Raw genomic sequence first — 20066 nt, 5'->3', positions numbered from 1 at the left:
GATTTAAAAGCCTAAGAAAGGAGTTTGTAGTTGATCCTAAAGACAAGATGGGTTTATTGATTGAAAAGGGGAATGACGTAGTGAAACCTGTGCTATAGCTGGCCAACTGAGTGACAGATAGGAGAGGGATGAAAAGAACTTATCACTAAGGGATATGTAATCAGTCGATAATTAATCAACATTTACTCAGCAACTATTATGTGCCTCGGAATACAAATATATATATGTGTGTATATATATGAAAAAGGCAGTCTGCCCTCAAAGAGATCTCAATCGATTGTGAATAATAATAATAATAATAATAATAATAATAATAATAATAATGATAATGATGTGAACAGTTTAAGTATTTGTTGATTGACAGATTAAGGCGGTGTTCGCCTGAGAACCACAAGGGGTCTCAGGCAGGTCTTCTGAAAAAGTGTAAAGATGAAAGGTTCTCCACCTGCGCACATGCGCAGTCTCATCCGAGGGGGCGGAATGCTGGCCGAAATGGGGGGGGAGAGTTGCGTCGGAGCGCGCCTTGGTTGGTCAGCCTTCGCGTGAGGGGCCGTCCCTTCTCGTCACCATGTAAACAGGGATCGGAGGGGGCGGGGCTTCCTGGAGGCGGGGCCGAGTTGGCCGGGGAGTGACGCGGATTGGTCCGGTGCCGGGGCTTCGCTGAGCCGAGCGCGTCCGGGAGCCGGCCGCCTCAGGGATGGACGAAACGAGCCCCCTGGTGTCCCCGGAGCGGGCCCACCCCCCGGACTATACGTTCCCGTCGGGCCCGGGCCCGGGCGCTCACTTCCCTCAGGTGCCAGGGGCCGTCGTGCGAGTGGTGCCGTCGTCTGGCCTGGGGCCGTCGCCGCCGGGCTCCCCGGGCCGGGACCGGGAGCGGCAGCCTCTGCTGGAGCGGGGCCCGGGCGGGGCGCGGGGCGCGGCGGTCCAGGCGCAGGCCCAGGCCGTGGCGGTCCAGGCGCAGGCCGTGGCGGCCCAGGCCCACGCGGCGGCGCAGGCTGCGCAGGCCCAGCGGGAGCGGAACGAGTTTCCGGACGACCCCGAGTTCGCCGAAGTGGTGCGGCTGGCCGAGCTGGCGAGCGAGCGCGGTATCTACCCCGAGCGCATCTACCAGGGCTCCAGTGGCAGCTACTTCGTCAAGGACCCCCAGGGGGTGAGCGCGGGGCCGGGGGCGGTGCGCGAGGCTGGGGCGGGAAGAGCAGACCCAGCGTGGGGAGACGCGGGGGAACTTAGAATCAAATCACAACCCGATTGGAGAGGGGAAGGAAGTGAAAGAGGAGCTTGTGGGCAGACGGGCCCCGCAGGGCTCAGGACGGGGGGCAGTCACTTGCCAAGAGATGCTGCTGTTCCGGCAGCTCCCTTCGCTCAAGCCCAGGAATTCCCCGGCTTCTAGACTTGGGCCCTGGCTCTCCTTTTCGTCCAGAACCAGATGAATTCACTGAAGCCACGCGAGCTTCCGTGGGCCCTGAATGTCCGTTTCCCCTCAGGGTGATCCATGCCCACCGGGATACCTGAAAGTCAAGGACCCAAGTCTCTTTCCCCAGTATGTTTGCAGGTGCTGATGACAGAGTGGGTGGCCTTGCCAGTGGCATCATCATTGGAAGTAGTTGTCCTGCTTTTTTCGCAATTCTTCTGGAAAGTGATGCAAATCTCTCTTACAGCCCTTCATTTCCGAATATGGAGACTTAGAAAACACGGGGCTGTCAGGTGCTTTCCTCCTCCGTTTCTCCCTTCAAGCCAGAGGGTAGCTAATTTTTGTCCCATTAGGCAAGATCCAGATTTTTCTTAAGTCTGCAGAGTGTGTGGGGGAGAAGACTATCTGTCCACAACTCTTGCTTTTATACTTTTGAAAAATGAACAGTAATTTAGGCCATGATTGAAATCATACCAGAGGTGTCATTGGTAAAACAGTGTGTTCAGCTCTTTCTTTAAAAGCCTCTCAAGAATTAATTCAAAATAACTTACTGAAAAACAGTCTATCTTCTCTGTTATTAAAAGATCATGGCCAGCACATTTCAAATTCTCCTACTGTATTGGTACTTATCTCTTCTGAAGGATTCTGAGCTCTTTTGTTATGAGGTTTGGATGACTAGGTTAGGCTGTGATGTAAATATATATGACTGCTACTTTGGTTACCTTCGTTATTCAGGTCATTTACCTGACCCACTTGTTCCCAGGGAGATTTTGTAGAAGCTCTAACCAAGCATTCTGAGTATTCCCTTGTAATTTACAAGAGTGAGTGATTACCAAGCATATTAGAATCTGTTTGAGGTGGCAGAATTGATAGCATTGATACCCACTCCCCTTGGGTAGGTATTGAAGAATGATGGTCATTTCTGAATGTTAATGAATTTGTTCTTTTTTGGTTGGAACAGTGGGCAAATCAAAGTGGTTGACCTTTCCAAAGGGGTAGTGATAAGACCTCACGTGCCATCTACATCTAGGCCATACCTTTCATTTTTCTGATGAAGAATCCAAGACCCAGGGAAGTTAAGTAGCTTGCTTACACCATGTATCAGAAACAGGACTCAAACCCATATCTGCCTGTTTCTAGTACTGTTCCTCTGGTCCCTGTGCCATACCACCTTCTCTTTATTACTCTAGTCCTTGTCATTTGGAAAACAGATTGGGATCTAAGAGCTGATAAATTATTTTTTAAGATTTTGTTGTTCTTCTTTGTTGTTTGTGAGAGGGAACTGGAGAATACTTCTAGATGGCAGAGGAATCAGGAGAAAGTTTTTTTTTTAACACTGTTATAATTCTAATGGAAGTGAGCCAGGTCAGCTGAGAAAATGATCCTCTGCTCTGACACAGGAGGTAGCAGTAATGTGATCTGTTTATTTGGCCTGAGAGATAAAAGGATTGCCACCTTTGTACCTGAGCTTACAGGGTCTAGAGACCTTGCCTGGGAAGGCTTAATGATCACCTGGAGTAACTGTGAACATTCTTACACTCTTATGAAGGGGATGTCAAAGTATACATACATATATACATATGTGTGTGTGTATAGTAAACAAATTAATACTACCGTGCCATTCATTCTTCACAAAGTAAGTGTAGCATGCACCAAAATGATACATCTCAGTTGCTGGTTGGTCTTGATGGCCTACAGATTTGAGGAGGCGTTGTGGTGCAATGTTAAGAGTACTGGATTTGGAGTCAAAGGAGCTAAGTTTGAATCCTACCTCTGCTACTTGATAGCTGTGTGACCTTTGGCAAGTCACTTAACCTCTGTAGGCCTCAGTTTTCCTTATCTGTAAAATGAAAGGATTGGACAAGATGATCTCTAAGGTCCCTTCCAGTAGTAACTCTATGTTCCCATGATTTGCTTTCACTTGTCCATATTAGAAGTAGGGGTGTGTGTGTGTGTGTGTGTGTGTGTGTGTGTGTGTGTGTGAGTGTGTGAGAGATGTAGCTTGGTGACGATAGTGTTAATTCTTTGAAACCCATGATGGCTGTTCTTTCCAATGGGAGGATAATATCCCTGGCATGGTAGAGAGGTCTTATTTCATGATGATGTTGACTTTTGATGATCTGTTTTCTTGAAGTAGAAATGCTTAGTCCTTAGTAGCTCCAGTTTTCTTCTGGCCCCAACTGGTATGAATAACTTTGGTCTTCATTTTTTAGAGGGCTAGTTTAATAATTCCATGTATCCCAGGCAAATTTGCAGGAAGGTCCCTAGGCCATTCCTTCCCTGAGCAGGTAGGTTCTGAACTTTCACCTTTTCTGGGACCACTTGATGACATCAGATGTAGCTTACAATGGGTTCAGAGATACTTAGAGTCACACCAGAGTGGCACTGTTAAGTCCAGGCCAGCTTCTGACCCAGAGTGCTTTGGGGATGGGTGGGGTGTAGAATAGGTAAAATGAGGAAGGGGATTTTTCTTTGACAGACCTATAGCAAAGGAGTGCTAATGAGTCTTTGTTCCTTGTGCCTTAACTTGGTGACCTTCTCTGGATACACAGTTTATTCTGAGGAGCTATACTGTGAATTCAGTTTAATATAAGCACCTGCTGTGTGCCAGGCACTATGCCAGGTGCTAGAGTTACAAAGACAAAAATGGAAGCAATCTCTACCTTCAAGTAGCTTAGAATCTCCTAAGGGGGAGCAATAGATGAATAAATGCAAAATATTCATAAAGTAAATAGAAAATTTTGAGAAGAGGGAGAAAGGAAATGCTAAAGGAGATCAGGAAAGGTCTTCAGTACTAAGCTGACCTTGAACTGAGCCTTGAATGGAGCTAGGGAATTTAGGAGGTGGAGATGAGGAGGGAGAACATAGAGTGTGCAAAGGCATGGAAACAGGAAAAAAATGTGTAGGGAACAGGAAGTAGGCCAGTTTGGCGTGAAAGGGAATAATGTGAAATCAGTTTGGAAAGATAAAATAGGTTTCAGCCAGATTGGGAATGGCTACAAATGAAAGAGGAATTTGTAAATGAAGTTACATGTTTACTACCAGTAAATGTGTTTTAGAACCGATGAATTTTTTGGAGGGCAGGACAGCTGTGTGTCCCTCCTACTATCCCAAATTCTGCATCAACTTGGTTTTCTGCAGGAATTGCTTCTGTTACTGGGTAGCCATTGATGGAGTTAGATACCTTACCAATTCCAATGTGAATGGTTGTCTTTTGCAAGGGCTGGCTATTACATTGTCTGTATGTGTTCTGCTATCATCTAATCCTCAGGAAATGACATAGACTTGAAAAAATCCTGTGACTTAGAGTATCTTGAGTTGGTTGGGAGGGTGAGGGGAAGAGAAAGAATCATATGATTTGTCGGTGAATCATTGTGTTAGAAGGCTAAGTCAGCATATTTACTTTTTTTTCCCCTTTGAACTGAAATTTTGGGGAAGAAGGATAGAAGCAACTTCAAAAAGTTGACCGACCTATAGGGTCATCCACAGTGAGAGAAATTTCATTATGGCATGGAATACAAGTGACTACCAAGTGGTAGATATGTAGTGAGAAGCACTCTTAGGTGCCAAGAACCCTGGAGCATAGTGATGCAATAAGCAGAGATTCCACAGATCTATAAGCACTCCACTGGAGCCTGGTAATAGGTCCCTTCAGTCACTATTGTGATTCTTTCTTAGGGTGTTTCCTTTGTTGTTGCTTTTAGAGGTTTTTGTTTGTTTTTAATTTCAAAAGGAAATTAAAACCCTTAGGAGGGTATAGTAAGACTTGGAAGAAGTAAGCAACTAAGAGAGGGATTTTATTCATTTCATTAAAAGATTCTTTGGTTATTTTAGTTTAGTATACATGGAGTTCACACCTAATTGATAATATCTGCTATAAGATTTAAAAGTTGAAGCTTGATAATGTTAGTGTGATTTCTACCTTTACTGTGAGGGAGCTATATTGGATTGCCAGAGAGTGACTGTTGCCTGAAGTTATACTTGGCTACCATTAACTTGACCACCATGTAACTTGGCTTCCATACTCTAAGACCTTGCATCTAGGCCTTCTGTGGAGGTATATAACTTTGCCCTGTGGTTTGGAACAGCTTGTAGGCAAAGGTAATAAATGGGTTAAAAATAGTTAATGATTTAGGGCCAAGATATGGAAAGGAAGAAAATTCTTTCCAAAATTCTAGTTATATGTATAAAGTTTCCCCTTGTGCTTTAGAGACAAAGTTGTTTATTTTCTTTGCAGGGAATGTATGGGGCTATTCTTCTATTTTCCCATCCATTTTTATTACTTTCTTCTCTCTCATCACCTGTCTCTCTTTTCCATGTAGAAAATCATCGGTGTCTTCAAACCCAAGAATGAAGAGCCATATGGGCACCTTAACCCCAAGTGGACCAAATGGCTACAGAAGCTGTGCTGTCCCTGTTGCTTTGGCCGTGATTGTCTCGTCCTCAATCAAGGCTATCTCTCAGAGGCAGGGGCCAGTTTGGTGGACCAAAAACTAGAACTCAATATTGTACCCCGTACTAAGGTAAGTTAGGCATTCCTTGGGAGTATCCAAACCTTTGTTGGTTCTTGGTGTTATAAACCCCAATCACTTGCAGGAGGGTCATCAGTCCCAGTGTGAGGCCTATCCATTTTCCTACTTTTTTCTTTTTTTTTTCTTGGTGAGGCAGTTGGGGTTAAGTGACTTGCCCAGAGTCACACAGCTAGTGAGTGTTATGTGTCTGAACCGGATCTGAACCCAGGTCCTCCTGACTCCAGGGCTGGTACTCTATCCAGTACGCCATCTAGCTGCCCCTAGGCCTATCTGTCTCCTAAGTTGTCTATGACTGCAGAAATTCCTGTGACTCATTCTCCTAGATCCTGGGAGCCTTCTGGAGAATAGAATTTGTAGAGCGCCTATGACCATTCCAGAAATTCAGTTATAGCCCAGATTGTACCAGTTAATTGAGCTATCAGTGTTATGTTCATGCTAGACTGTGATCTAGGGGACTTTTAGGACAAGGGGGTTGGAGGCAAGGTTTAGTTTTGGGATCCTGGGTAAAGAGATGAGTCAAAGATTCTCTGGGAGTGTGAGAATTGTTTGGACTTTACAGGGGATTTCCAAGGACAGTTGTAGATCAAAACATTCTCTAGAGCCCATCTGTTTTTTCTTTTAAAATTTTAAACACAATTTTAATATAAATTTATTAAGTATCTCAGGAAAAGTAAAGAAACAAAGAATTAATCAACCTTGAAACTCCAAACTTTTGTTTCCTAAAAGGAAAATGTGCATGTGTGTATATATGTGTGTGTGTATTAATTTGGTAAAATAATTACAATAACATCTTATTTGCTATGTCCCTTTGCAGTCACTTTTCATCTGTTTACTTGTCAAATTTCATTGCTGTTATTTCTTTTAATGCAGTCACAATCACTGTGTATATAAATGTCTTCCATATTTCTTTGTATTTTTCATATTTATCCAATTTCAGACTGTAGAATGTTCTTATGAACCGATTAAAAACTTCCTAAGATTAAAGGCTGAATGGCATCTCAAGACCAGCGTGTGACTTCTCGTAAGGACGGTTTGTGTGGGGAAGGACAAAAACAGCTCATAACTCATTTGAGTTATGATCACTGGTCATTAGGGGAGTTCAGTAGCTCTTGAAAGGAGAAAACTATTATAGTTTCTGAAGATGGGTGAGGAACAAATGACTGTCTCTTGACCCTTTCATGAATTATGGAACTCACCTACACAAATTAAGGGACTGTCTCATTTGATCTTTAGAGTGCAAGGCAGGGGCACTTTTTTGAAGATTTTCATTGAAATCTTATGTAGCAGAGAGCAACAAAGTATTAAGTCCTGTCCATAGTGTAATGTCCCGTCAGATAGAAGGATGTGGCATTGTTCATTTCCGTGATTTTTCAAGCATTGTTTCATAGGCATCTAAGATTCTTTCATTCAACAAGCACTTACTAAGTCATGATGATGTGCCAGGTACTGTGCCAGGTCCAGGGATATAAAGACAAACATTAAAAATCCTAAAATATTTTCATGATGGGCATGTTTAAAGTATGTGTCTGAACAACACTTATAGGTCTCACTATAACACCAATACCACATCTAAATGATTATAATATCTTACATTTGTTTAATGTTTTACAGTTTACATAATGCTTTCATATTCATTTCAACAGCCATTAAGCCCCTGATATGTGTGAGGCACTGAGACTGAAAGACAAAATCAGTAGTCTACTCTCAAAGAGCTTACATTCTTTTATTTGATTTTCAAATTCTTGTGTATCCTCCTTAGTACCTAGCAGTGTTATTTACCATGTCAACACCCATCTTTTTCTTCCTTCTTGTTTTGTAGGAATAATTAATCCTCCTTGCTAAGTAAGGCTAGCGTTTCCATTTATATCTTCAGTTTTATCCCTATCCCCTCTTGTCCCTTTGGTCTGACAGTTATCCTCTTGTTCTGATACATCTTCAGTCTTCCTCTCCACCTACAAACATGCTCAGGTCTCCTCTCAATTGTGAAAACAAAACCAAACCTCTTCCCTTGACCTCTCTAACCCCACAATCTTCTCTCTGTCCCTGTTTCCTTACCAGAATTCTAGTGAGTAGTGTACTCTCACTGCCTCCCCTACCCTCATCACCCACCCCTTCTTGAGTCCCTTTCAATCTAGCTTCCTTCCCTGTCACTTGAAACAGCTTTTTCTATTTTCAGTAATGGCTGACTTTTCACTATATCTAGGGTCCTATTTTCAATTCTTTTTCCCTCTGAAGCATTTGACTCTTATTGACCACTCCTTCCTAGATATTATCTTGGCCCTTGATATTTCTGACATGATACTCGTATGGTTCTACCTTCACGACTGATTCTTCTTTATTTCCTTTCTGGGTCTTTATCTTCCTACACTACACATCCCCCATGGTTCTGTCCTTGGTCTCCTTTTCTCTCTCTCTGCTCTTCCTTCCTGTACGTCCTATGGCTTCAATTATTTAGCTCTATGGAAATGTTTCCTAAAGGTCTATCTCTGTCCTTTAGCTTCTCTTCAGAAGAGTGATTACAATGGAAGTTGAAAGGAAAGTTTGGATGTGAGAAATATTGTAAAGGTAGACTCGTCAAAGATGGGATGTGTAAGGTCAAAGAAAAAGGGAAGAGGCAGAGGTGAATGTGGTTTTACAAGTCTGAATGACTTGAAATATATGGATATTTTCAAAAGAAATAGAAAAGTTAGGGAAAGCAGCAGGTTTTAGGAAAAGGATATGTTTAAGGAGAGATGATATGTTCTGTTCTCTGTTGGGTGTCTTTACTTGATTGGTCTACCAGCTTCTCAAACTCAGCATGCTAAAAACTGAATTCATTATTTCCCCTGGAACTCTAACTTACCCTTTCTAACATCTGTTATTTTGTTATTATTTATTATTTTATTATTAACACCTAACATTTCTGTTGGTAGCATCATCTCCCAGGTACTTAGACTCCTAACCTGAGCTTCATTTTTTGCTAGATTTGATTATTTCGTAGTATTACTCTCATCTGTTTCCATCTTTTTTTGTCTACTGCAGCAACTCAGATTGATTCTTGTATTTTTTCACTTTTAACCTTTAAACCACATATTCTAATGGTTGCTCTTGCAGCCCCTAATTGATCTGCTTTTTCAATCCATCCTTCACATAGTTGCCTCAGATAATCTTCCAAGTGAGCCATTCTGATCACATAACTCTTCTATTCAAAAACCTTCATTATCTCCCTGACCTGGGCATTCAAGGCTTTCTTTAATTAGGCTCAGCCTACTTTTCTAATCTTATTTCATGTTACTTCCTTTCTCATACTTTGTTTTCTGCCTAAAACAAACTATTCTCCATCCCCTACAGTTGCTGAGAGCAGAGATTGAAGAGCCCTCAATCACAATAGCCTTTGCACAGGAGTCTTTTTTGATCAGAATGTGTCAGTATGAAGATGGCCTGGATGGTTGAATCTTAAATAATAACCTTTTGATTCTTATCTAGGCCTTAGCTGCCTGAATTCTAACTAGGCTTCATAGGATCATGGATTTAGAGCTGGAGGGGAAATTAGAGATCATTTTGTCCTACCTCCTCGTTTTCAAGAAGAGGAAACAGAACTAGAGATTAAATGACTTGTCTAAGGCCCCAGTGCACACAGCAGAGCTGGAACTTGAATGGAGGCTCCTTAATTCAAGATCCAGTGGTGTTTCCCCTGTATGGTGCTGCTCCTCACTTTCAGATAATGAGACTTTCATTACTCAGAGGAAAGGGAATGGTGTGCTGCAAAGAGGGATCAGAAATAAAGCTGTACGGGGGAGAGGATTGGCAGTATCTTGAGAGCTGAAAACTGGACCAACTCACTGCCAAGTGACTGGCTTTAGCTTTAGATAAGTCATTCTTTTGTCTATTCATTTGCCTTAGTTTTTCAATCTTCAAGGCAATGAAAATTAGAATGATTTTGATTTCTAAATGCCTACTGTTACAGAGATGGGCAACAGAAAATTTGCAATGTACTTCAAAGAGACTTGGAAGGAAATTTTTTTATCATTAGTCGTCTCAGACATTTGTATGGACAAATTCCTTTGTTGTGAGTTTTTTTTCCCCCCTTAGAGGAGCTACCATATCTGATATTGGAAGAGCCAGAGTGCCCTGCAGTGATATCTTATTATAAATGTGAATTTGCTTCATCTTTATATAGAAAAGTACTGTTCTTCTCTGATGATTTTGAGCTGTTATTAATGGTTTTAAGCTGTTATTAATATTAATTATTAGTTATGAGTAGTTATTGACATCCAAGGAGTCTCTGGGATCAGATTGTCTTTTCAGTTGGCCTCTTGTTGTTCTACTTTAGGTAGTATACCTGGCCAGTGAGACCTTCAACTACAGTGCCATTGACCGAGTGAAGTCCAGGGGGAAGCGACTTGCCCTAGAGAAAGTGCCAAAAGTTGGACAACGGTTTAACCGAATCGGGCTGCCGCCCAAGGTAGAGAGCAGATTTAGCCACCTTTGTCATGTGTGTCAGAAATGGTCTGTAGGCAAGATGCTGTTTGGTGGCCCAGCTGCTGGTGTGTTTGTGTGTGTGTGGAGGGGGAAGGACATAGGGAGCTCATTATGCTATTCTGTCCTCATTTTAGCGCCGGACAGCCTGAAACTTGGGGGAATGTTCACCTTGGGGTGTCTGAGTGTGCTTCTGCCAACAAGCTCAGCTGGGCCATCTGGGTAGGCTTTGCATGTTTTCTTAGGTGGCCACTCCCATAACTTCCTTCTTCCACATTTTCAAAGAAATGAAATACTGAAAAGGACAGTACTGTTTTGGCAACTCTTTGGCAACTTCTGGTGTATTGATTTTTCAGGACCTCAATGGGCATCTGGCCTTCCTGGAGGTCTGGAATTGAGCGTCAGAGAAACACTAGTCTGACCTCTGCCTTTCTTCTCTGCTGCCAGGTTGGTTCATTCCAGCTCTTTGTTGAAGGCTACAAGGATGCTGACTATTGGCTGCGACGATTTGAAGCAGATTCACTGCCTGAGAACACTAATCGGCAGCTGCTATTGCAATTTGAACGGTTGGTGGTACTAGATTACATCATCCGAAACACTGGTGAGTTACTGTGGGGAGCCCTACTCCAGTACTCTGTTATGCAGGCACACAGACATTTGTAGGGGTTGAAAACTCAATGATCTGATTAACCTATTCAGATGGTTGTGGGTTGCTGAGTGTCTAAATGAGGGATCCTTGGCTTGAGCCAAGTTCTTCACTAGAATGAGCCAAGGACCTTTCCAACATGACATTTTTAGGTTATTTTCTAAGTTGAAAAGGGATCCTGTAGCTGAACACTCTCACCCTTAGTGCTGGGATTTACAGGAAGGGCAGCTGGGTGTGTAGATCATAACTTGGAAGGGGAAGGAGAAGTTCTGCCTCTTCTGAATATGGCTGGTAGCCTGTTACACAGCTGACGTAGACTTCTGCCTTCACTGCTAAACCACATTTGTTCCCTGTCCTCTTCTGGAGTTTATCAGTTACTGCGTTTTCAGCAGAGATTTTCTGAGGACTTAAAGCTGTACCAGAATGCGGTATCAGCTACCAGAGATGGGAATACCATAACTGGTATTCGAACTCTTTTACCCCAGCCAGCTTCCCTCCCCAGACAGAAGATTCTTGCTTCCTTTTCTCTGGCTCCAGATTATTGGTGTCAGTTGGATGAGTTGTAAGCAGTGACTTTAACCCCTGCCCATTCCTACCACATTAGAACTTGCTGGAATGCAGTTTTCCCTGCTGACCTCTGATGTTTCTGTCTACAGATAGAGGCAATGACAATTGGCTGATCAAATATGATTGTCCGATGGATAATTCCAGCTACCGGGTAAGAGTCTGAGAAGCCCTGGTAGAGAAAGGATCCTTGAAGAGGATTCTTAGTGCGTGACATATTACCAATGAACTGTTCCCATAGTAAGTTAATCATAGGATCTTTAAATCCACAAATGGAGATTAGATGAATAGGGATCTGGGTCAGACTGGGCAGAAAAGAGCAGAATAGGGTAACTACCCTACTGCATTCTTTAAAGCTTTGATGGGAGAGTTCATCACTAGTGACTTACTTCCCTAATCACACTTCTTCTGTCCACGATCCTCATCCTGGTTGCGTGCCTATACTCATCACTCTATTAGGCGGTAACTCATGCCTTGGATTAGTTACCCGGAATGAATATAGGAGTTTATTGTGGCTTGCTGCTCTGTTATCCTTTTCCCCTATAGGCAGCATGTCTGCCATTGAGGCTCAGGGGTTAGTGTCTGGCCTCTCCTCCCAGCAGTCTGGTTAGAGCACTATGTAGACAATCAGCTGGTATGCCCTGAAGGCAGGTGTGCATCCGTGTGTGCTTTAGCTCTGTGTACCAGTGAGCTCACAGAGTAGAGCTTCCTGTGAAAGAGCAACTGGTTCTGCTCAGTGATTCTGTCCCCATGCTGGAAATCAACAATGCATTTGGAGTCAGCCTTGCACAATAGACACTTGGAAAGTAGACCAAGATTTCTTTCTCCTCTCCACTCTTTGAGGCTCTTCATTTCCTTTACTTTGACATTTTTCATCTTAGAAGCGTCAATCCTATTTTCTTTATCTCTGTCTGGAGAGGTGGTGTGATATTGTGAAAAGAGCACTAGCCTGGGAGACTGGAGACCTGGGTGCTTACCGCCCCCAGTGCTACCTTGAACTGACTCTTTCAGACGGATCACTTGCTCATTATGGGCCCTAGTTTCCTCACCTATAAAATGAGTGAATTGGATTATATGATTTCTAAGGTACCTTCTTTTGGGTTTAGATCACTAATCCCCCTCTCTTGAGGGAAGAGTAGCTTCTAGATTGCTAAACTTTTCCAAGATGGAAAAAGCCTTAGAACCTTAATACAGTCAGAGAGAAAATGTTGCAAGAGTTTGGAGCCAATTGCAAAAGGATAAATAAGGAAAAATAAATTGAAGAGGAAGGATAGTCTAGGATGAATGGATTTGACAAGGTGAGAAAGCCACTTTTACAATGTAAAGAGGATGAGACTGGCAGATTTTGGTAATGGGCATTGGATTTGACAAGGTGAGAAAACCACTTTTACAATATAAAGGGGATGAGACTGGCGGATTTTGGTAATGGCATTCCTGTGTAATAAGCCTTTCCTTCCCCTCCAGGACACAGACTGGGTAGTGGTGAAGGAGCCTGTTATCAAACTGGCTGCCATAGACAATGGGCTGGCTTTCCCTCTGAAGCATCCTGACTCCTGGAGGGCGTGTAAGTCCCAAGACCATAGTGGTTCAGGCTTTTCTTCTTGGAAACCATATATTAGAGTTATGTTCTCCCTTCTCTGGACCAGCAAGACTTTCCTATGCTGTAGAAGCTATACTTTTTTACCTATCCAAACTCCTTCCCTTATTGTAATCTCTCATCAGTCCAAAATTTTAATTCCCTGAAAAGCCTGTGATTCTTTTTTTTTCTTTTTAATTAATTTATTTTTAGTTTTCAGCATTCACTTCCATAAGATTTTGAGTTTTAAATTTTCTCCCCCTCTCTCCGTTCCTTGTTCCCCAAGACGGCGAGCAATCTGATATAGGCTCTACATATACGTTCCTGTTAAACATATTTTCACATTAGTCATGTTGTAAAGAAAAACTAGAAGCAATAGGAGGAACCACAAGAAAGAAGAAACAGTACAAAACAGAAGAAAAAAAGAGCAAATAGTATGCTTCGATCTGCATTCAAACTCTATAGCTCTTTCTCTGGATGTGGACAGCATTTTCTATCATGAGACCTTTGGAGATGTCACAGGACTTCTTAATCTTTTTTGTGTCATGGATCCCTTTGGCAGGCTGGTGAAGTCTATGGACCCCTCCTCAGAATAATGCTTCCAAATACAAAGATACGTAGGATTACAAAGAAAGCCAATTATTCTGAGTGTCCTGAAATTCTTAATACAGTTTTAAGCTTAGATAGGAAAGAAAAACGTGGCTAATAGATTGCTAATACCCAAGGGAAGAAGGAAGGAATAGTAAAACGTTTAGCTAAAAGCCTGTGATTCTATAGAATAGCTGTGAAGTACTGTGCTCTCTTCCCCTGCTTGAGCCTTGGGGACAGCTAGGTGGCGCAGTGGATAAAGTACCTGCCTTGGAGTCAGGTGGACCCGAGTTCAAATGCAGTCTCAGACCAGACACTTGATACTTACTAGATGTGTGACCCTGGGCAAGTCACTTAACCCCAACTGCCCCGCCAAAAAAAAAAAATCAATACTTCTGACCCCTGCTTGAGCCTCCTAAAGTGATACCTGTCCAACCATAATTGATAATTCTCTGAGAGAGGGTAGAAAATATTAAGTTGGCCCCCTAGCCTGCCTTTTTAGGAGACTCATATCCATGTTTTATAGGTAAGTAACATGCTTTTAGTTAGAATTCTCTACTTGGGAGTTTAGTTAACCCTTGGACATTTTGCTTTTATGCTCTAAGTGCTATAGAATGGAGTTGTGGGCAGTACTTTCTTAGAGTGCTCTTGTAGGAAAGAGCACAGATGAGCTAGAATTTTCCCAGTGGTGGAGTTTTACTTTTGTTCTTTCCTTCTTTCAGATCCTTTTTATTGGGCTTGGCTGCCCCAAGCCAAAATTCCATTTTCCCAGGAAATCAAAGACCTGATCCTTCCAAAGATATCTGATCCTAACTTCATCAAGGACCTGGAAGAGGATCTGTATGAGCTCTTCAAGGTCAGCCTGGGGAATTTCAACCTTATTTAGCTAGTGGAAAGGAAACAAATATGTCTCAGTCAACTTGAGTATAAGTGAAGAGGGTGGAGCTGACATCTACTAAATGTGATTTCTTAGTTGCGCTTCAGTCCATCTCCATCCCTGGACTGAAGCATTGGAACCCAGCAGGAGCAGAACTACAGAGGGTGGGAGTCAGGATTGGGAGAGCACAGGCCTGGCTGCTACTCTTTTCAGAGTCAAAGAAAGTCCCAGTGTTGTAGTGGATAGCATGGCTATGAATCTTGTGCTTCACTTGGCCTCTGAGCACACTCAGCCCCTTTCGCTGTGAGAGAGTGTCAGCAACTCTGAGGTCTGTGTTAACTAACTGTGTGATCCAGGTAAGTCATCTACCCTCTTTGTGCTTCAGTTTCCTCATTTGTGAATCAAGGAGTGTGTTAATCCTGGGTTATAATTTGGCTTCACCAAAATGTATAAAGCCAGTCTTGGGTTTTATTAGTAAGAGCTTTCTAATTATGGAAGGATCTATGCTACTTGGAGTCTCATTTCATCCTGTTTCTCTTGCAGAAAGATCCTGGTTTTGACAGGGGCCAGTTTCACAAGCAAATTGCTGTCATGCGGGGACAGGTAGGCTCAGTCAGTATACACCTTCCAGGGTCCACCTTAGGATCTCTCGGGGATGATTAGCCACTTTGTCACACTGAGAAAATGCATTTAGCAAGTATTTCCCAGGATTTTTTTGATTCATGACCCACTTGTTAATATGCCAAATAACATAGGAGTCTTTGTGATCCACAGAGCCCAGCCACCTGTCTGTCTGCACTCCTTAGCCCCAATGTCACATGCACCAGCCGTTCCCCCTTTCTTTCTGCTCTGCTTATAGCCACCTTCACCTTCTACCTCCTGGTCAGAATGGGCAAAGGCATCTGGAGAAACAAAGAGGGCATCACCATATACCAGGAGTCTCTTTCAACTCAACAATGCATAGTTAAACATATGGCTAGATTAGTGTTGAAATTTTTGAGAAGCAGTATATAGAAAAATCAGATACTCAGACTTTTGTAGCATAACAGACTTTTCAGCTGCACTGATAGCTATCCACATAGATGTTCCTTACTTCTAAGCCATTTCTCAGGTGAAATAAACCCTTGGTTTTACTGGTATCTGTTTTTCCTTGGGAATAAGGTAGACAGAGGTTAAAAGGACTGTAAAATACTTTGTGATTGAGGTTAGTTAAGATGACATAGAGTCCTTATAATTTCCCAAATCATAAAAAACAAATTAAGTAAATGATTCATTCCTCTTAAAATCCAGTATTGCTTCAGGAGAAAAGCCCCAGTCTTGGAAGCAGCATATGGCTTTTGCCTTATCCTTTGACCTCATCGATCGAAGCAGAAGTTTTCCAAGGAAGAGCATTTAAGAGATCTCACTCCTAGGCTTCACAGTCCTTAGGCTTAAGAGGGTAGACACCTCCCTGTGGGAATCTTGGCCCCCAGCTGGTTTAAAGAAATGGCTGGAGCCTTCTAGCCGTCCCACCAGAGGAGAGGAATAGGAGTAGTTCTGAGTGGAGCAAGAGTGACGATGTATGCTCAACACAGCAAATCCGACCTGTGCCTCTGGGCTGAATGTGCTTTGGAGCATTCTTGTTGGCTCTCGCCTTTGTTCCTCTGGGGTATGCTTGCCAGCACACCTGGCCCAGATGTGCACCTCAATGAAGAGAGACAAAATGTTGCTGTAGAAGGGTGAAGGGGCAATGATGAGAGAGCATGAACTCTGTGGCTTTTCTCTGTGTGGCCACAGTGCTTGGTATACTCTAAGGGCTCAGTAAATGCATTTTCATTCATTCATTCATTCATTCATCCATGAATGAGAGGGGAGATTCCAAATAGAAAATGAAATATCTTTTCTTTTACCCTTATTAGGGTAGTGTTGCAACCTAATGGAAAAATAAGGTTTTTTTTTTCTCTTTTCCACTTGGCTTCTATACAACTAGATGGGCCAGTTGATCTGGATATTTCCCTTTAGATGAAGGCTGAAATAATCCCTAAGCTTTCCCTTTACCTAATTTCTTCTTGTTACAGATCTTGAATCTAAGCCAGGCCCTGAAAGACAATAAAAGCCCCCTTCATCTAGTCCAGATGCCACCTGTGATTGTGGAGACAGCCCGGTCCCACCAACGGAGCGCCAGCGAGTCTTACACACAGAGCTTTCAGAGCCGGAAACCCTTCTTCTCTTGGTGGTAGCCCTGCCGACCAATGAGATGATGTCTCAGACTTGGGGACTGGGAGGGAACCTGGGGAGCAGCTTTTGAGACGAGCCAGCGAAGCAGGTGGAATCATATACTTGAGAGCCCTTTCCTCCGGTAGAGCCAAAGAGCTTTGCAAAATATGGGGAAAACCACCTTCAGACATACTGGGGCAGTCTTAGGCCCTGGTGTTGCCTTTTACATTCTGGGTGAGGTCAGAATTCTGCAGGGGAGTGGTGGGGGCACTAGGGAGAGAGCACCTCATTGAACTTCACCTAGCTGCACCATCCCAGGTACCCTACTCTGTTGCAGTTCTCTGTCACTTGTTATATTCTGCATCAGAAAAATCCCCTAAAACATTAAATCCTAGCAACATTATCCCTCAAAAAATGTACACAACATGATACCAGTTCAGAAATAACCTTGAATGAATTCAGGAGCCTAGGTTCCCTGTGTACCATGGAGGTGAGAGATTGTGTCACAGTGCATCAAAGTGGATAATACTTGTGAGACCTTGAGCTGAAAAGTCATACCTTTCCTTTTAGTTTTTACTTTTTCTGCCCACCAGGACCCACTAGAAAGTCTCCTCTGTTCCCTTTCTACCTCACCAGTGGCATATAGTCTTCTTTAAAATCTACTGGTGCGTTTGTGGTTTTATTTTTATAAAGTCTATTTTTAACTGTAGGCTTTAGGCAGCTTTGCCTAAGCCCATGTGGACCCTACTGGCTCTCAGGCCTGCTGTGCAACTGTGGCTCAAGCAGAGGCAGTAGCGGTCAGACTTGTTTTAATAGGGAGGCCCATTCCCAGCATTCAGCTCTCCACATGGCCTGATGTGTACACTGGGAGCTGTGGTTGACTCGTCTATATGACTTCTTAAACTTAGTGGACCTTACTTTGATTGGTCTGTCATACTTCTGTCCCAGCCCCACTTTCTTGAGTGCTTCGCCCTAGCAGCTGAAGTAGACTTCCTTTCCCTCAACAAGCTTCAGGCTCAGCCCTCTAATGTGTTCTCAGACTTTTAAATTCTTTCCCAGCTCTTTTCTCAGAGGAGTCCAGTCCTTGAGAAAGCTTCTTATCCTGCCATTTGCTTCATCTTGCCTATAGTTCATGCTTGGCCTCAGTTCCTAGAGTAAGGGTTTAAGTTCCTTCTTTTACTGGCTGCTAGTGCCTGGTCCAGCCCACTGACCTACTCCTTTTGTCCCTTCCTTGGGGAGAGGGTATGGAGGTGCAAGAAACAAAATATGAATTTTATTTTAATCATTGTTTTGTGTGACATGCTTTTCAGAGTGGGACAGCAGGAAGTAAATGTTGATAATATTCTTTCCTTCCATCTCTTTCCCTCTATTAGACAGTTCTCCCCTTTTTAAGAAAGCAGGCCCCAAAGGAAGGAGTCCTTCACTGCCTCCTCAGTTCACCCATCCTACTGCTTCTAGCCGTCTGCCTTCATGTGTCTGTTCTTCCAGCTGCTGTGCTTGTCAGACCTAGGAGTCTTTTCCATGCAAAGGCTCTTTGATGATACAGTTTAATAGAGCCTCGCTCGTGTAGCAGTTGAATTCTCTTTTTGAGGATGGTACACCACACTCCTACAGCTGTGTGGGTCCCAGCACCTTCCCTGTCATGAACAGTGGGATTAGCCTTGCAGAGAAAGATGGTTTGGCCCATAACCAAAGAAGGGAGTGCCCTCAGCCTGTCCAGTCTCTCCCTCAGAGGCAAGAAAGCAGTGGTGGCGACCACCTCGCTTCTCCTTGGCCCTTGTGTTCTAGAAAGAGCCAGCTTTCCATAGGATTTTTGTTCTCTGTTAGGAAGAGTATGTAAATCCTTCTGCATGGCCCTAAGGACAGGGACAGCCTAGCTCTCTAGCACTGACAATCCCAATCAGCAATCCCATCCTGATTCTTAGGCTGGGTGACATGCCTGTGAAAATAAGTGACCTACACTGCAAAGGCAAGGGATTCCCATACAGACTTGCCCAATTCTGTGGAAACTAGAGCCAAGCTCTGAACTCTCCATAGGTGAGAAGGCCTTTTGGAGGACAAGAACTTTCCTCGTAGTGTGTATCTGTTTATAGATACACATCAGGTGTAAAGTGCCCTCTCCACCCACCCCACCTGCTCCCCCAGAGGGATGCGAAAACCCTTGAAGATGGGCATGGTTAAATCATTAAATCGTTTCTCCTGTTTAAGATGAGCAGAGGATCAGAAGGAAATTGAGACTGGGGAAGGAGTTAGTTCCTGTCCCCTAGAAGTGATATGGATGTAGGGTCTCTTCCCAGCCCCTCGCTGGATTCAGGCTGCCCTGAATAGACGGGAAGGAACCAGAGATCCAGTAGGACTCTTCTGAATAGAATGGAGCAAGCTGGCTCTTTTTTGCTGGCAAGAGGCTTCGATCCAGCAGTGAGGAGCAAAGAAGCGGACTCCCAGTTACCGTGATCGCTGCTGCTCCCATGTATTGTTCTAATGCACTGTAGAAATTGTATGTAATGTATTTATAACAATGCAAATGTACAAATAACTAATTCAGTTCCAGCCTTCTTTGCCTGGCTTTCTTAGTAGGAGGGGAAGTGATGCTTTTAGGGCAAACAGCAGAGAGGAATTGTTCTTGAACAAGACCCGTTTCATAGCCAGGAACACTTTTTAAAGTAGTAGCGAAGCTATTAGCTTCATTCCTGGCCACTAGAGGGTAGCCTTGCACAGGGGTGCCTCTGGTCCTGATAGACTGTGGATGGGAAGGTGATTGATTACTAGAGAGCAGATCCTTCAGCCAATACTGAGCTGTGTCCTCCCATGGAGGATATTATGACCGGTGGCAAAAAGGTGGCCTGTATGGATATGGGAATGGTATCTGTGTTAGAGGGCGTGATAACAAACCCTCTCCTCTGATCTGGGAGGAGTGCGGGTCTTGGAGTTGCTGATCTCACAACTCCAATGGTCAGCCATAGCAAGCTCTTCCCAGCCATGAATTGTTCTTTAGTGCAAGGTGTCTCCCATTGTCTGTGAAGTGAAATAGCTCCTGCTTGTTACTGGTCACACCAGTTTGGTATTTCATCCAATTGATTATACTAAATCTAAATGCTCATACCAAGGCCTCAGGGTTTTATGAGTCTCTGAAGACCTTTCACCTCTGTGAAATTGGAAAGAAAGGTGAATTGGGCCCTCCATTTCTGACTTCTAGATAACCAGATTTGGGATCCCTG

General features: G+C 43.5%; 1 protein-coding gene across 1 annotated transcript; it reads left to right on the top strand.

Annotated features, from left to right (window-relative positions):
* The first annotated feature begins 605 nt into the window (after positions 1-605).
* On the top strand, positions 606-19392 carry PI4K2A (phosphatidylinositol 4-kinase type 2 alpha). Its single transcript, XM_020996781.2, has 9 exons — positions 606-1150; positions 5734-5934; positions 10256-10387; positions 10849-11002; positions 11704-11765; positions 13076-13175; positions 14498-14631; positions 15196-15255; positions 16710-19392. The coding sequence occupies exons 1-9, from the start codon at positions 698-700 to the stop codon at positions 16869-16871; spliced, it is 1458 nt and encodes a 485-aa protein (XP_020852440.1). The 5' UTR covers positions 606-697; the 3' UTR covers positions 16872-19392.
* Positions 19393-20066: the final 674 nt, after the last annotated feature.

This window comes from Phascolarctos cinereus, unplaced genomic scaffold (assembly GCF_003287225.1).
Source record: "Phascolarctos cinereus isolate Bilbo 61053 unplaced genomic scaffold, phaCin_HiC Scaffold_3;HRSCAF=262, whole genome shotgun sequence".
Classification (NCBI taxonomy): domain Eukaryota; kingdom Metazoa; phylum Chordata; class Mammalia; order Diprotodontia; family Phascolarctidae; genus Phascolarctos; species Phascolarctos cinereus.
Note: the sequence above shows the minus strand (reverse complement) of the source record. Positions and strands in the feature narration are given on the sequence as shown.

What these genes read in the sequence shown, in the direction of transcription:
- PI4K2A (XM_020996781.2), top strand. Translation starts at nt 698, where the DNA reads ATGGACGAAACGAGCCCCCTGGTGTCCCCGGAGCGGGCCCACCCCCCG. An exon ending in GAATCGGGCTGCCGCCCAAG is followed by an intron (nt 10,388 to 10,848) that starts GTAGAGAGCAGA and finishes CTCTGCTGCCAG; the next exon opens with GTTGGTTCATTCCAGCTCTT. An exon ending in TGGATAATTCCAGCTACCGG is followed by an intron (nt 11,766 to 13,075) that starts GTAAGAGTCTGA and finishes CTTCCCCTCCAG; the next exon opens with GACACAGACTGGGTAGTGGT.